General features: G+C 45.9%; 1 protein-coding gene across 1 annotated transcript in view; it reads right to left on the bottom strand.

Moving 5' to 3' along the window:
* Positions 1-16719, bottom strand: part of ELP3 (elongator acetyltransferase complex subunit 3) — a 298536-nt gene extending 281817 nt beyond the window's left edge. The window contains exon 1 of the mRNA XM_063915039.1: positions 16393-16719. Coding sequence (XP_063771109.1) covers positions 16393-16414 — 22 coding nt within the window. The 5' untranslated portion in view covers positions 16415-16719. The remainder of the gene's footprint in view (positions 1-16392) is intronic.
* Positions 16720-17782: the final 1063 nt, after the last annotated feature.

Raw genomic sequence — 17782 nt, 5'->3', positions numbered from 1 at the left:
ACTTCCATCTGCCGTATGGGATCTGTATCACCTGACCACTGTCGTGTCCCTGACATCTTCTGGGAGATATGGACAACGCACTTATCTTGATGCCAGAGAGCAAATATCCCTCTGTGCATCTCACATACATATATATAGAATGCATCCTATTAAATGCTCTACATGAATAAAATATTTTCAGTCAGGGAAACCGACCAAGCCAACCCAGCACTGCATCTCCAGGCTGATGGCGATCGCTGGTCGCAGTATAACCACCGTATGTGTGTATATACTTTTTAGGATATTTTTCCAGCTTCCTATCAGCTGGCTCCTTGAGGGCGGCCGTATCTGGAGACGGTAACGCCACTTGATAAGCGTGTGAGCGCCTTATCACCCTAAGGGGTGTTTCCCAACGTACCCTAATTTCTGGCGGGAAAGGGTATAACGCCAATATTTGCTATCGGGGTAACCCTACGCATCATCACACACTTCATTTTATTTTATCTGATTCAGGAAAAACTACAGGTAGTTTTTTCACTCCCACATAATACCCTTTCTTGTGGTACTTGTAGTATCAGAAACACGTAACACCTCCTTCATTGCCCTTAACGTGTGGCCCTAATGAGAAATACGTTTGTTTATTCACCGTCGACACTGTATTCAGTGTCCGTGTCTGTGTCTGTGTCGACCGACTGAGGTAAATGGGCGTTTTTAAAACCCCTGACGGTGTTTCTGAGACGCCTGGACCGGTCCTAATAGATTGTCGGCCGTCTCATGTCGTCAACCGACCTTGCAGCGTGTTGACATTCTCACGTAATTCTCTAAATAAGCCATCCATTCCGGTGTCGACTCCCTAGAGAGTGACATCACCATTACAGGCAATTTCTCCGCCTCCTCACCAACATCGTCCTCATACATGTCGACACACACGTACCGACACACAGCACACACACCGGGAATGCTCTGACAGAGGACAGGACCCACTAGCCCTTTGGGGAGACAGAGGGAGAGTCTGCCAGCACACACCAAAAACGCTATAATTATATAGGGACAACCTTATATAAGTGTTTCTCCCTTATAGCATCTTTTATATATATACAATATCGCCAAAATCAGTGCCCCCCCTCTCTGTTTTAACCCTGTATCTGTAGTGCAGTGCAGGGGAGAGCCTGGGAGCCTTCTCTCCAGCTTTTCTGTGAGAGAAAATGGCGCTGTGTGCTGAGGAGATAGGCCCCGCCCCTTTTACGGCGGGCTCGTCTCCCGCTATTTTTGAAGTTAGGCAGGGGTTAAATATCTCCATATAGCCTCTGTGGGCTATATGTGAGGTATTTTTTGCCTCTAATAAGGTTTTTATTTGCCTCTCAGAGCGCCCCCCCCAGCGCTCTGCACCCTCAGTGACTGTTGTGTGAAGTGTGCTGAGAGGAAAATGGCGCACAGCTGCAGTGCTGTGCGCTACCTTTATGAAGACTCAGGAGTCTTCAGCCGCCGATTTTGGACCTCTTCTCTCTTCAGCGTCTGCAAGGGGGCCGGCGGCGCGGCTCCGGTGACCATCCAGGCTGTACCTGTGATCGTCCCTCTGGAGCTAGTGTCCAGTAGCCAAGCAGCAAATCCACTCTGCACGCAGGTGAGTTCACTACTTCTCCCCTAAGTCCCTCGTTGCAGTGATCCTGTTGCCAGCAGGACTCACTGTAAAGTAAAAAACCTAAGCTAAACTTTCTCTAAGCAGCTCTTTAGGAGAGCCACCTAGATTGCACCCTTCTCGTTCGGGCACAAAATCTAACTGGAGTCTGGAGGAGGGTCATAGGGGGAGGAGCCAGTGCACACCACCTGATCTGGTAAAAGCTTTACTTTTTTGTGCCCTGTCTCCTGCGGAGCCGCTATTCCCCATGGTCCTTTCAGGAACCCCAGCATCCACTTAGGACGATAGAGAAACTATGGTAGTTTTTTCACATCCCACATAATACCCTCTTTTGTGGTACTTGTAGTATCAGAAATACGTAACACCTCCTTCATTGCCTTTAACGTGTGGCCCTAATAAGGAATACGTTTGTTTATTCACCGTCGACACTGGATTCAGTGTCCCTGTCTGTGTCTGTGTCGACCAACTAAAGTAAACGGGCGTTTTAAAACCCTTGACGGTGTTTTTGAGACGTCTGGACCGTACTAATTGTTTGTCGGCCCTCTCATGTCGTCAACCGACCTTGCAGCGTGTTGACATTATCACGTAATTTCCTAAATAAGCCATCCATTCCGGTGTCGACTCCCTAGAGAGTGACATCACCATTACAGGCAATTGCTCCGCCTCCTCACCAACATCGTCCTCCTACCTGTCGACACACACGTACCGACACACAGCACACACACAGGGAATGCTCTGATAGAGGACAGGACCCACTAGCCCTTTGGAGAGACAGAGGGAGAGTTTGCCAGCACACACCAAAAACGCTATAATTATATAGGGACAACCTTATATAAGTGTTTTCCCTTATAGCATCTTAATATATATATAAGCATATCGCCAAATTAGTGCCCCCCCTCTCTGTTTTAACCCTGTTTCTGTAGTGCAGTGCAGGGGAGAGCCTGGGAGCCTTCCCTCCAGCCTTTCTGTGAGGGAAAATGGCGCTGTGTGCTGAGGAGATAGGCCCCGCCCCTTTTTCGGCGGCCTCGTCTCCCGCTCTTAACGGATTCTGGCAGGGGTTAAATATCTCCATATAGCCTCCGGAGGCTATATGTGAGGTATTTTTAGCCAAAATAGGTATTCATTTGCCTCCCAGGGCGCCCCCCTCCCAGCGCCCTGCACCCTCAGTGACTGCCGTGTGAAGTGTGCTGAGAGGAAAATGGCGCACAGCTGCAGTGCTGTGCGCTACCTTTAGAAGACTGAGGAGTCTTCTGCCGCCGATTCTGGACCTCTTCTTACTTCAGCATCTGCAAGGGGGCCGGCGGCAAGGCTCCGGTGACCATCCAGGCTGTACCTGTGATCGTCCCTCTGGAGCTGATGTCCAGTAGCCAAGAAGCCAATCCATCCTGCACGCAGGTGAGTTCACTTCTTCTCCCCTAAGTCCCTCGTTGCAGTGATCCTGTTGCCAGCAGGACTCACTGTAAAATAAAAAACCTAAGCTAAACTTTCCTAAGCAGCTCTTTAGGAGAGCCACCTAGATTGCACCCTTCTCGGCCGGGCACAAAAATCTAACTAGCTTGGAGGAGGGTCATAGGGGGAGGAGCCAGTGCACAAGCTGATCCTAAAGCTTTACTTTTTGTGCCCTGTCTCCTGCGGAGCCGCTATTCCCCATGGTCCTTTCAGGAACCCCAGCATCCACTAGGACGATAGAGAAATATAGTACATGGGGAGTATATACAGTATATATAAGGTGCAGTGGGTATGTATACAGTAGGTACATGTGGTATGTATACAGCATATAACATACAGCGGGGGGTGTACACAGTGTATATATAATAAGGCACATGGGTGTGTATATACAGTATATATAAGGTGCAGTGGGTATGTACACAGCAGGGACGTGCGGTGAGCTAAATAGCTCAGGAGGCACTGACTAGCACCAGAGCCAGATTTACATGCAATATATGAGCCAAAGGGTACATCTGGGCATTAAACCCACGTGCAGCAGTATAAACTCCTGGAAATTTGGTGAGTTTTGATCTGAGATGTGTGGAAAAGATAAGCAGGTGAGGCACTGCCTCGCCTGACAGACTTTTTACTCCAGAGTCTTGGCTAAAAAAATTATTAGAATAATGCAAAGAAGATATTTCAAACATATTTTTTGTATTTTTCCATATACTTTATGCAGTCAAAACTCTGGCACAAACGTTAGTATGACAGGAAAGGCTCTGCCTCACCCCACCGCACGTCACTGGTATACAGTAGGTACATGTGAGTATGTATACAGTATATAACGTACAGTGGGGGCTGTACACAGTGTATATATAAGGTACATGGGGGTGTATATACAGTATATATAAGGTGCAGGGGGTATGTATACAGTAGGTACATGTGAGTATGTATACAGCATATAACATACAGTGGGGGGTGTACACAGTGCATATATAAGGTACATGGGGGTATATATACAGTATATAAGGTGCAGGAAGTATGTACAGTATGTACATGGGAGTATGTATACAGCATATAACATACAGCGGGAGGTGTACACAGTGTATATAGTGTTCCTTCTAGGCTGTTTCAGCAGGGTGCTGCACCCTGCCCATTTTTCAGTGCACCCTGCAGGACCATAAATCGCCCCCTTGTATACAGAATGCAGCAGTCAGAGTGCATGTTAAATTGGAACACAATTTCTGTCCTCTGTGAATGGGATAGCAGAGGAGGAAATGACATAACTGCTGTGGCTGCCTGTATAGCACAGCATTCTGATAAAGAGGGAAAGAACAGGGTAAGCAGTGAGCCTGTACTGCTTACAGTATTTCCCTATCAGAAGAACAGATTTATTTTGTACCTATATATTTTAACCCTCTGCTTAACTTTTCTGTTTTATAACACATAAGGATTAGAACTACTTCAGTACTGGAAGAAACCTTCATTATCTACTTATTATTTATATGCTACAGCCATTCTTTCAAGAAGACTGGAAATATACAGTATATTTCTCAGTACAGATGTTGGGTGTTACATGGGTCTCCTATATGTATGTATCGGTATATGATACACTAAGGGGAAAATATATGTATAACAACTATAGACATATGCGCTATGCTTTGTGCGCAAAGCGTCACACCAAAAATGTGCCCTCCTCCGTGATCAGCACCATGCCCTAAAAAAATCCTAAAGTGAACACTAGTACATATAATAAGGCACATGGGTGTGTATATACAGTATATATAAGGTGCAGTGGGTATGTACAGTAGGTACATGTGAGTATGTATACAGCATATAACATACAGCGGGGGGTGTACACAGTGTATATATAAGGTACATGGGGGTGTATATACAGTATATATAAGGTGCAGGGGGTATGTATACAGTAGATACATGTGAATATACAGCATATAACATACAGTGGGGGGTTGTACACAGTGTATATATAAGGTACAGGGTGGTGTATATATACAGTATATATAAGGGGCAGTGAGTATGTATACAGCAGGTACATGTGAGTATGTATACAGCATATAACACAGTTGGGGGTGTACACAGTGTATATATAAGGTAAATGGGGGTGTATATACAGTATATATAAGGTGCAGGGGGTATGTATACAGTAGGTACATGTGAGTATGTATACAGCATATAACATACAGCGGGTGGTGTACACAGTGTATATATAAGGTACATGGGGTGTATACACAGTATATATAAGGTGCAGTGGGTATGTACAGTAGGTACATGTGAGTATGTATACAGCATATAACATACAGTGGGGGGTGTACACAGCGTATATATAATAAGGCACATGGGTGTGTATATACAGTATATATAAGGTGCAGGGGGTATGTACAGTAGGTACATTTGAGTATGTATACAGCATATAACATACAGTGGGGGGTGTACATAGTATATAAGGTACATGGGGGTGTATATACAGTATATATAAGGTGTAGGTGGTATGTATACAGTAGGTACATGAGAGTATGTATACAGCATATAACATACAGTGGGGGGTGTACACAGTGTGTGTGTATATATATATATATATATATATATATATATATATATATATATATATGGTACATGGGGGTGTATATACAGTATATATAAGGTGCAGGGGGTATGTATACAGTAGGTACATGTGAGTATGTATGCAGCATATAACACAGCGGGGGGTGTACATAGTGTATATATAAGGTATATGGGGGAGTATATACAAGGTGCAGGGGGTATGTATACAGTAGGTACATGTGAGTATGTATACAGCATATAAAACAGTGGGGGGTGTACACCGTGCATATATAAGGTACATGGGGGTGTATATACAGTATATATAAGGTGCAGGGGGTATGTATACAGTAGGTACATGTGAGAAAGTATACAGCATATAACACAGTAGGGGGTGTACACAGTGTATAATAAGAATTTACTTACCGATAATTCTATTTCTCGGAGTCCGTAGTGGATGCTGGGGTTCCTGAAAGGACCATGGGGAATAGCGGCTCCGCAGGAGACAGGGCACAAAAAAGTAAAGCTTTACTAGGTCAGGTGGTGTGCACTGGCTCCTCCCCCTATGACCCTCCTCCAGACTCCAGTTAGGTACTGTGCCCGGACGAGCATACACAATAAGGGAGGCATTTTGAATCCCGGGTAAGACTCATACCAGCCACACCAATCACACCGTACAACTTGTGATCTAAACCCAGTTAACAGTATGATAACAGAAAGGGCCTCTTAAAGATGGCTCCTTAACAATAACCCGAATTAGTTAACAATAACTATGTATAAGTATTGCAGATAATCCGCACTTGGGATGGGCGCCCAGCATCCACTACGGACTCCGAGAAATAGAATTATCGGTAAGTAAATTCTTATTTTCTCTATCGTCCTAAGTGGATGCTGGGGTTCCTGAAAGGACCATGGGGATTATACCAAAGCTCCCAAACGGGCGGGAGAGTGCGGATGACTCTGCAGCACCGAATGAGAGAACTCCAGGTCCTCCTTTGCCAGGGTATCAAATTTGTAAAATTTTACAAACGTGTTCTCCCCCGACCACGTAGCTGCTCGGCAGAGTTGTAATGCCGAGACCCCTCGGGCAGCCGCCCAAGATGAGCCCACCTTCCTTGTGGAGTGGGCTTTTACAGTTTTAGGCTGTGGCAGGCCTGCCACAGAATGTGCAAGTTGAATTGTGTTACAAATCCAACGAGCAATCGACTGCTTAGAAGCAGGTGCGCCCAACTTGTTGGGTGCATACAATATAAACAGCGAGTCAGATTTTCTGACTCCAGCCGTCCTTGCAATGTATATTTTTAAGGCTCTGACAACGTCCAACAACTTGGAGTCCTCCAAGTCGCTAGTGGCCGCAGGCACCACAATAGGTTGGTTCAGATGAAATGCTGATACCACTTTAGGGAGAAAATGCGGACGAGTCCGCAGTTCTGCCCTATCCGAATGGAAGATTAGATAAGGACTTTTATAAGATAAAACCGCCAATTCAGATACTCTCCTGGCAGAGGCCAGGGCTAGTAACATAGTCACTTTCAATGTGAGATATTTCAAATCCACCTTTTTCAATGGTTCAAACCAATGGGATTTGAGGAAATCTAAAACTACATTTAGATCCCACGGTGCCACCGGAGGCACCACAGGAGGCTGTATATGCAGTACTCCCTTGACAAAAGTCTGGACCTCAGGGACAGAGGCCAATTCTTTTTGGAAGAATATTGACAGGGCCGAAATTTGAACCTTAATGGATCCCAATTTGAGACCCATAGATAATCCTGATTGCAGGAAATGTAGGAAACGACCCAGTTGGAATTCCTCCGTCGGAACCCTCCGATCCTCGCACCACGCTACATATTTTCGCCAAATGCGGTGATAATGTTTCACGGTGACTTCCTTCCGTGCCTTAATCAAGGTAGGAATGACTTCTTCTGGAATGCCTTTCCCTTTTAGGATCTGGCGTTCAACCGCCATGCCGTCAAACGCAGCCGCGGTAAGTCTTGAAAAAGACAGGGACCCTGCTGTAGCAGGTCCCTTCTCAGAGGTAGAGGCCACGGTTCGTCCGTGAGCATCTCTTGAAGTTCCGGATACCAAGTCCTTCTCGGCCAATCCGGAACCACTAGTATTGTTCTTACTCTTCTTTGCCGTATGATCTTCAATACCTTTGGTATGAGCGGCAGAGGAGGAAACACATACACTGACTGGTACACCCAAGGAGTTACCAGTGCGTCCACAGCTATTGCCTGTGGATCTCTTGACCTGGCGCAATATTTGTCCAGTTTCTTGTTGAGGCGAGACGCCATCATGTCTACAATTGGTCTTTCCCAACGGTCTATTAACATGTTGAAGACTTCTGGATGTAGACCCCACTCTCCCGGATGAAGATCGTGTCTGCTGAGGAAGTCTGCTTCCCAGTTGTCCACGCCCGGGATGAACACTGCTGACAGTGCTATCACGTGATTCTCCGCCCAGCGAAGAATCTTGGCAGCTTCTGCCATTGCACTCCTGCTTCTTGTGCCGCCCTGCCTGTTTACATGGGCGACCGCCGTGATGTTGTCCGACTGAATCAACACCGGCTTTCCTTGCAGGAGAAGTTCCGCCTGGCTTAGAGCATTGTAGATTGCTCTTAGTTCCAGAATGTTTATGTGAAGAGACTTTTCCAGACTCGTCCATACTCCCTGGAAGTTTCTTCCTTGTGTGACTGCTCCCCAGCCTCTCAGGCTGGCGTCCGTGGTCACCAGGATCCAATCCTGAATGCCGAATCTGCGGCCTTCTAATAGGTGAGCCTTCTGCAACCACCACAGAAGTGACACCCTTGTCTTTGGTGACAGGGTTATTCGCAGGTGCATCTGCAGATGCGACCCTGACCATTTGTCCAACAGATCCCTTTGGAATATTCTTGCATGGAATCTGCCGAATGGAATTGCTTCGTAAGAAGCCACCATTTTTCCCAGGACTCTTGTGCATTGATGTACTGACACTTTTCCTGGTTTTAGGAGGTTCCTGACCAGATCGGATAACTCCTTGGCTTTTTCCTCTGGAAGGAAAACCTTTTTCTGAACCGTGTCCAGAATCATTCCTAGGAACAGCAGACGAGTTGTCGGGATTAAATGGGATTTTGGAATATTCAGAATCCACCCGTGTTGTCTTAGCACCTCTTGAGATAGTGCTAAAGCTGTCTCCAGCTGTTCTCTGGACCTTGCCCTTATTAGGAGATCGTCCAAGTATGGGATAACTAATACGCCTTTTCTTCGAAGAAGAATCATCATCTCGGCCATTACCTTGGTAAAGACCCGAGGCGCCGTGGACAATCCGAACGGCAGCGTCTGAAACTGATAGTGACAGTTTTGAACAATGAACCTGAGGTACCCCTGGTGTGCGGGGTAAATCGGAACGTGTAGATACGCATCCTTGATGTCCAAGGATACCATAAAGTCCCCTTCTTCCAGGTTCGCTATCACTGCTCTGAGTGACTCCATCTTGAACTTGAACTTTTTTATGTAGAGGTTCAAGGACTTCAGATTTAGAATAGGCCTTACCGAGCCATCCGGCTTCGGTACCACAAATAGAGTGGAATAATACCCCTTTCCTTGTTGTAATAGGGGTACTTTGACTATCACCTGCTGAGCGTACAGCTTGTGAATGGCTTCCAACACCCTCTCCCTTTCGGAAGAGACGGTTGGTAAGGCAGACTTCAGGAAACGATGAGGAGGATCCGTCTCTAATTCCAACCTGTACCCCTGAGATATTATCTGCAGGATCCAGGGGTCTACCTGCGAGTGAGCCCACTGCGCGCTGTAATTTTTGAGACGGCCCCCCACTGTCCCCGAGTCCGCTTGAGAGGCCCCAGCGTCATGCTGAGGTTTTTGCAGGAGCCGGGGAGGGCTTCTGTTCCTGGGAAGGAGCTGCCTGTTGGTGTCTCTTCCCTCTTCCTCTGCCTCGTGGCAGGTACGACAAGCCCTTTGCTCTCTTATTTTTGTAGGAGCGAAAAGGCTGCGGTTGAAAGGTCGGTGCCTTTCTCTGTTGGGGAGTGACTTGAGGTAAAAAAGTGGATTTCCCGGCAGTAGCCGTGGCCACCAAGTCTGATAGACCAACTCCAAATAACTCCTCCCCTTTATACGGCAAAACCTCCATGTGACGTTTTGAATCCGCATCGCCTGTCCACTGTCGTGTCCATAAGGCTCTTCTGGCTGAAATGGACATAGCACTCACCCGAGATGCCAGTGTGCAAATATCCCTCTGTGCATCACGCATATAGATAAATGCATTCTTTATTTGTTCTAACGACAGTAAAACATTGTCCCTATCTAGGGTATCAATATTTTCAATCAGGGATTCTGACCAAACTACTCCAGCACTGCACATCCAGGCAGTTGCTATAGCTGGTCGTAGTATAACACCTGCATGTGTGTATATATTCTTTTGAATAACTTCCATCTTTCTATCTGATGGATCCTTAAGTGCGGCCGTCTCAGGAGAGGGTAACGCCACTTGTTTGGATAAGCGTGTGAGCGCCTTGTCCACCTTAGGGGGTGTTTCCCAGCGCGCCCTAACCTCTGGCGGGAAAGGGTATAATGCCAATAACTTTTTTGAAATTATCAACTTTTTATCAGGAGCAACCCACGCTTCATCACACACGTCATTTAATTCTTCTGATTCAGGAAAAACTGTTTGTAGTTTTTTCACACCATACATAATACCCTGTTTTACGGTATCTGTAGTATCAGCTAAATGTAACGTCTCCTTCATTGCCAAAATCATATAACGTGTGGCCCTACTGGAAAATACGTTTGAATTTCTACCGTCGTCACTGGAATCAGTGCCCGTGTCTGGGTCTGTGTCGACCGACTGAGGCAAAGGGCGTTTTACAGCCCCTGACGGTGTTTGAGGCGCCTGGACAGGCATTAATTGATTGTCCGGCCGCCTCATGTCCTCAACTGACTGTTTAAGGGAAGATAAACCATCACGTAATTCCACAAATAAAGGCATCCATTCTGGTGTCGACCCCCTGGGGGGTGACATCTGCATATTTGGCAATTGCTCCGCCTCCACACCAATATCGTCCTCATACATGTCGACACCACGTACCGACACACACCGCAAACTCACAGGGAATGCTCTAATGAAGACAGGACCCACTAGCCCTTTTGGGGAGACAGAGGGAGAGTCTGCCAGCACACACCACAAAGCGCTATATATACAAGGGATATCCTTATATTAAGTGCTCCCTTATAGCTGCTTTAATATATATATATATATAGCCATTAATGTGCCCCCCCTCTCTGTTTTACCCTGTTTCTGTAGTGCAGTGCAGGGGAGAGACCTGGGAGCCGTTCTGACCAGCGGAGCTGTGACAGAAAATGGCGCCGTGTGCTGAGGAGATAGGCCCCGCCCCTTTTTCGGCGGGTTCTTCTCCCGCTATTTTTCCAGTCAGGCAGGGGTTAAATATCTCCATATAGCCCCTATGGGCTATATGTGAGGTATTTTTAGCCTTGTATAAGGTTTATATTTGCCTCTCAGAGCGCCCCCCCCCAGCGCTCTGCACCCTCAGTGACTGCCCAGTGAAGTGTGCTGAGAGGAAAATGGCGCACAGCTGCAGTGCTGTGCGCTACCTTATGAAGACTGAGGAGTCTTCAGCCGCCGGTTTCCGGACCTCTTCACGCTTCAGCATCTGCAAGGGGGTCGGCGGCGCGGCTCCGGGACCGGACTCCACGGCTGGGCCTGTGTTCGATCCCTCTGGAGCTAATGGTGTCCAGTAGCCAAGCAGCAAATCCACTCTGCATGCAGGTGAGTTTACTACTTTCCCCCTAAGTCCCACGTTGCAGTGATCCTGTTGCCAGCAGGACTCACTGTAAAGAAAAAAAAACCTAAACTAAACTTTCTCTAAGCAGCTCTTTAGGAGAGCCACCTAGATTGCACCCTTCTCGTTCGGGCACAAAATCTAACTGGAGTCTGGAGGAGGGTCATAGGGGGAGGAGCCAGTGCACACCACCTGACCTAGTAAAGCTTTACTTTTTTGTGCCCTGTCTCCTGCGGAGCCGCTATTCCCCATGGTCCTTTCAGGAACCCCAGCATCCACTTAGGACGATAGAGAAATATAAGGTACATGGGGGTGTATATATAAGGTGCAGGGGGTATGTATACAGTAGGTACATGTGAGTATGTATACAGCATATAACATACAGCGGGTGGTGTACACAGTGTATATACAAGGTACATGGGGGTGTATATATTAGGTGCAGGGGGTATGTATACAGTAGGTACATGCGAGTATGTATACAGCATATAACATACAGTGGGGGGTGTATACAGTGTATATATAAGGTACATGGGGGTGTATATACAGTATATATAAGGTGCAGGGGGAATGTATACAGTAGGTACATGTAAATATGTATACAGCATATAACATACAGCGGGGGCTGTACATAGTGTATATATAAGGTACATGGGGGAGTATATACAAGGTGCAGGGGGTATGTATACAGTAGGTACATGTGAGTATGTATACAGCATATAACATACAGCGGGGTGTGTACACAGTGTATATATAAGGTATATGGGGGAGTATATACAAGGTGCAGGGGGTATGTATACAGTAGGTACATGTGAGTATGTATACAGCATATAAAACAGTGGGGGGTGTACACCGTGTATATATAAGGTACATGGGGGTGTATATACAGTATATATAAGGTGCAGGGGGTATGTATACAGTAGGTACATGTGAGAAAGTATACAGCATATAACACAGTAGGGGGTGTACACAGTGTATATATAAGGTACATGGGGGTGTATATATAAGGTGCAGGGGGTATGTATACAGTAGGTACATGTGAGTATGTATACAGCATATAACATACAGCGGGTGGTGTACACAGTGTATATACAAGGTACATGGGGGTGTATATATTAGGTGCAGGGGGTATGTATACAGTAGGTACATGCGAGTATGTATACAGCATATAACATACAGTGGGGGGTGTATACAGTGTATATATAAGGTACATGGGGGTGTATATACAGTATATATAAGGTGCAGGGGGATGTATACTGTAGGTACATGTAAATATGTATACAGCATATAACATACAGCGGGGGCTGTACATAGTGTATATATAAGGTACATGGGGGAGTATATACAAGGTGCAGGGGGTATGTATACAGTAGGTACATGTGAGTATGTATACAGCATATAACATACAGTGGGGGGTGTACACAGTGCATATATAAGGTACATGGGGGTATATATACAGTATATAAGGTGCAGGAAGTATGTACAGTATGTACATGGGAGTATGTATACAGCATATAACATACAGCGGGAGGTGTACACAGTGTATATAGTGTTCCTTCTAGGCTGTTTCAGCAGGGTGCTGCACCCTGCCCATTTTTCAGTGCACCCTGCAGGACCATAAATCGCCCCCTTGTATACAGAATGCAGCAGTCAGAGTGCATGTTAAATTGGAACACAATTTCTGTCCTCTGTGAATGGGATAGCAGAGGAGGAAATGACATAACTGCTGTGGCTGCCTGTATAGCACAGCATTCTGATAAAGAGGGAAAGAACAGGGTAAGCAGTGAGCCTGTACTGCTTACAGTATTTCCCTATCAGAAGAACAGATTTATTTTGTACCTATATATTTTAACCCTCTGCTTAACTTTTCTGTTTTATAACACATAAGGATTAGAACTACTTCAGTACTGGAAGAAACCTTCATTATCTACTTATTATTTATATGCTACAGCCATTCTTTCAAGAAGACTGGAAATATACAGTATATTTCTCAGTACAGATGTTGGGTGTTACATGGGTCTCCTATATGTATGTATCGGTATATGATACACTAAGGGGAAAATATATGTATAACAACTATAGACATATGCGCTATGCTTTGTGCGCAAAGCGTCACACCAAAAATGTGCCCTCCTCCGTGATCAGCACCATGCCCTAAAAAAATCCTAAAGTGAACACTAGTACATATAATAAGGCACATGGGTGTGTATATACAGTATATATAAGGTGCAGTGGGTATGTACAGTAGGTACATGTGAGTATGTATACAGCATATAACATACAGCGGGTGGTGTACACAGTGTATATACAAGGTACATGGGGGTGTATATATTAGGTGCAGGGGGTATGTATACAGTAGGTACATGCGAGTATGTATACAGCATATAACATACAGTGGGGGGTGTATACAGTGTATATATAAGGTACATGGGGGTGTATATATAAGGTGCAGGGGGAATGTATACAGTAGGTACATGTAAATATGTATACAGCATATAACATACAGCGGGGGCTGTACATAGTGTATATATAAGGTACATGGGGGAGTATATACAAGGTGCAGGGGGTATGTATACAGTAGGTACATGTGAGTATGTATACAGCATATAACATACAGCGGGGTGTGTACACAGTGTATATATAAGGTATATGGGGGAGTATATACAAGGTGCAGGGGGTATGTATACAGTAGGTACATGTGAGTATGTATACAGCATATAAAACAGTGGGGGGTGTACACCGTGTATATATAAGGTACATGGGGGTGTATATACAGTATATATAAGGTGCAGGGGGTATGTATACAGTAGGTACATGTGAGAAAGTATACAGCATATAACAGTAGGGGGTGTACACAGTGTATATATAAGGTACATGGGGGTGTATATATAAGGTGCAGGGGGTATGTATACAGTAGGTACATGTGAGTATGTATACAGCATATAACATACAGCGGGTGGTGTACACAGTGTATATACAAGGTACATGGGGGTGTATATATTAGGTGCAGGGGGTATGTATACAGTAGGTACATGCGAGTATGTATACAGCATATAACATACAGTGGGGGGTGTATACAGTGTATATATAAGGTACATGGGGGTGTATATACAGTATATATAAGGTGCAGGGGGAATGTATACAGTAGGTACATGTAAATATGTATACAGCATATAACATACAGCGGGGGCTGTACATAGTGTATATATAAGGTACATGGGGGAGTATATACAAGGTGCAGGGGGTATGTATACAGTAGGTACATGTGAGTATGTATACAGCATATAACATACAGCGGGGGGTGTACACAGTGGGGTCAATTCTATTCGGCAACTAAAGAATAGCGCCGGGAATTAGCTCCCGACGCTATTTAATTCAGCTAAAGTTAAGTCGGCGATGTCCCGTTCTCGCCGACTTAACAGGTAGTTTTGTCGGGAGAACGGGCATTCTCCGACTTAACTACCCGGCGCGAGGCTGATTCCCGACAGAATCAGCCTCGCGCCGGCCGCGAGGCAGCACTTTTGTCGGGTTTATTCTCTCATCCCCCGGGGATGAGAGAAGAATTCCCGACAATTGCGGGCAACTAGTAGCAGAATTGAATAGCGTCGGGAGCTAATTCCCGGCGCTATTCTTTAGTTGCCGAATAGAATTGACCCCAGTGTGTATATATAAGGCACATGGGGGTGTATATACAGTATATATAAGGTGCAGGGGGTATGTATACAGTAGGTACATGTGAGTATGTATAACATACTGCGGGTGGTGTACACAGTGTATATATAAAGGTACATGGGGGGGTATATACAGTATATATAAGGTGCAGGGGGTATGTAAACAGTAGGTACATGCGAGTATGTATACAGCATATAACATACAGTGGGGGGTGTACACAGTGTATATATAAGGTACATGGGGGTGTATATATAAGGTGCAGGGGGTATGTATACAGTAGGTACATGTGAGTGTGTATACAGCATATAACATACAGTGGGGGGGGTTTACACAGTGTATATATAAGGTACATGGGGGTGTATATACAGTATATAGAAGGTGCAGGGGGTATGTATACAGTAGGTACATGTAAATATGTATACAGCATATAACATACAGCGGGGCTGTACATAGTGTGTATATATATGGTACATGGGGGAGTATATACAAGGTGCAGGGGGTATGTATACAGTAGGTACATGTGAGTATGTATACAGCATATAACACAGTGGGGGGTGTACACAGTGTATATATAAGGTACCTGGGGGTGTATATACAGTATATATAAGGTGCAGGGGTATGTATACAGTAGGTACATGCGAGTATGTATACAGCATATAACATACAGTGGGGGGTGTACACAGTGTATATATAAGGTACATGGGGGTGTATATATAAGGTGCAGGGGGTATGTATACAGTAGGTACATGTGAGTATGTATACAGCATACAACATACAGCAGGGGGTGTATACAGTATATATAAGGCACATGGGGGTGTAAATACAGTGTATATAAGGTGCAGTGGGTATGTATACAGTAGGTACATGTGAGTATGTATACAGCACATAACATACAGTGGGGGGTGTACACAGTATATACAGTATAAGGCACATGGGGGTGTATATACAGTATATATAAGGTGCAGGGGGTATGTATACAGTAGGTACATGTGAGTATGTATACAGCATATAACATACAGCGGGGGGTGTACACAGTGTATACATAAGGCACATGGGGGTGTATATACAGTATATATAAGGTGCAGGGGGTATGTATACAGTAGGTACATGTGGTATGTATACAGCATATAACATACAGTGAGGGGTGTACACAGTGTATATATAAGGTACATGGGTGTGTACACGGTATATATAATGTATACACACTGTACATAAGTGCCAGGCATGTAGTGTGGGTCACACAGCTCCTGGCTGCAGCACAGACACCCGGATATTGTAACCCTACCGACAGCAGCTCGGGCTATCGGGTGCCATTACCACTCACCCTGTTTCTTCCGCGGCTTCATTTTCGGGTGTAGCTGATGAGCCGGGTGTGCAGAACATGAGACGTCACATACACAACAGCAGCAGCAGCATGTGTGTACGGCGTTCGGGGAGGCTCAAACTGCGCCAACAGCAAAGCGAGGGGCAAACGGCGGCCGGCAAGGGACACACCTCTAGAGACGGCGAAGCGGGGAGGCAGAGGCAGTGTCACGTGTCATATACACAGTGATACACGCCATACACTGTACAGGGGAAGGAATTATGTCATGAGTGAGGTACATACAGTACAGGGGCAGTTGGAGGAGCCATTGATCACTGCATACATACTGTGCACACGGCAGGGAGGGAAGCAGATGTCTCGGGGAACGCTGTGCACGCCCCCAAAAGGCTGGAAAATGTTCCGCTTGGCGAGGCCACGCCCATCACAGTGGTCACTTTTTGGGACCGATACCCAGCCCGGTTCGTAGTGCTTTACCAGTTATACCGGTTCACAGCCCGGTTCATAGTGCTTTACCAGTTATACCGGTACCCAGCCCGGTTCACAGTGCCTTATCAGTTATACCGGTACCCAGCCCGGTTCACAGTGCCTTATCAGTTATACCGGTACCCAGCCCGGTTCACAGTGCCTTACCAGTTATACCGTTACCCAGCCCGGTACATAGTGCTTTACCAGTTATACTGGTACCCAGCCCGGTTCATACTACTTTACCAGTTATATCGGTACCCAGACCTGTTCGTAGTGCGTTACCAGTTATACCGGTACCCCGCCCGGTTCATAGTGCTTTACCAGTTATACCGGTACCCCGCCCGGTTCATACTGCTTTACCAGTTATATCGGTACCCAGCCCGGTTCATACTGCTTTACCAGTTATATCGGTACCCAGCCCGGTTCATACTGCTTTACCAGTTATATCGGTACCCAGCCCGGTTCATACTGCTTTACCAGTTATATCGGTACCCAGACCTGTTCGTAGTGCGTTACCAGTTATACCGGTACCCCGCCCGGTTCATAGTGATTTACCAGTTATACCGGTACCCAGCCCGGTTCATACTACTTTACCAGTTATACCGGTACCCCGCCCGGTTCATACTACTTTACCAGTTATATCGGTACCCAGACCTGTTCGTAGTGCTTTACCAGTCATACCGGTACCCCGCCCGGTTCATAGTGCTTTACCAGTTATACCGGTACCCCGCCCGGTTCATACTGCTTTACCAGTTATATCGGTACCCAGCCCGGTTCATACTGCTTTACCAGTTATACTGGTACCCAGCCCGGTTCATACTACTTTACCAGTTATATCGGTACCCAGACCTGTTCGTAGTGCGTTACCAGTTATACCGGTACCCCGCCCGGTTCATAGTGCTTTACCAGTTATACCGGTACCCCG

Source organism: Pseudophryne corroboree, chromosome 4 (genome assembly GCF_028390025.1).
Source record: "Pseudophryne corroboree isolate aPseCor3 chromosome 4, aPseCor3.hap2, whole genome shotgun sequence".
NCBI lineage: Eukaryota > Metazoa > Chordata > Amphibia > Anura > Myobatrachidae > Pseudophryne > Pseudophryne corroboree.
This window is presented reverse-complemented; position numbering and strand designations above follow the sequence as displayed.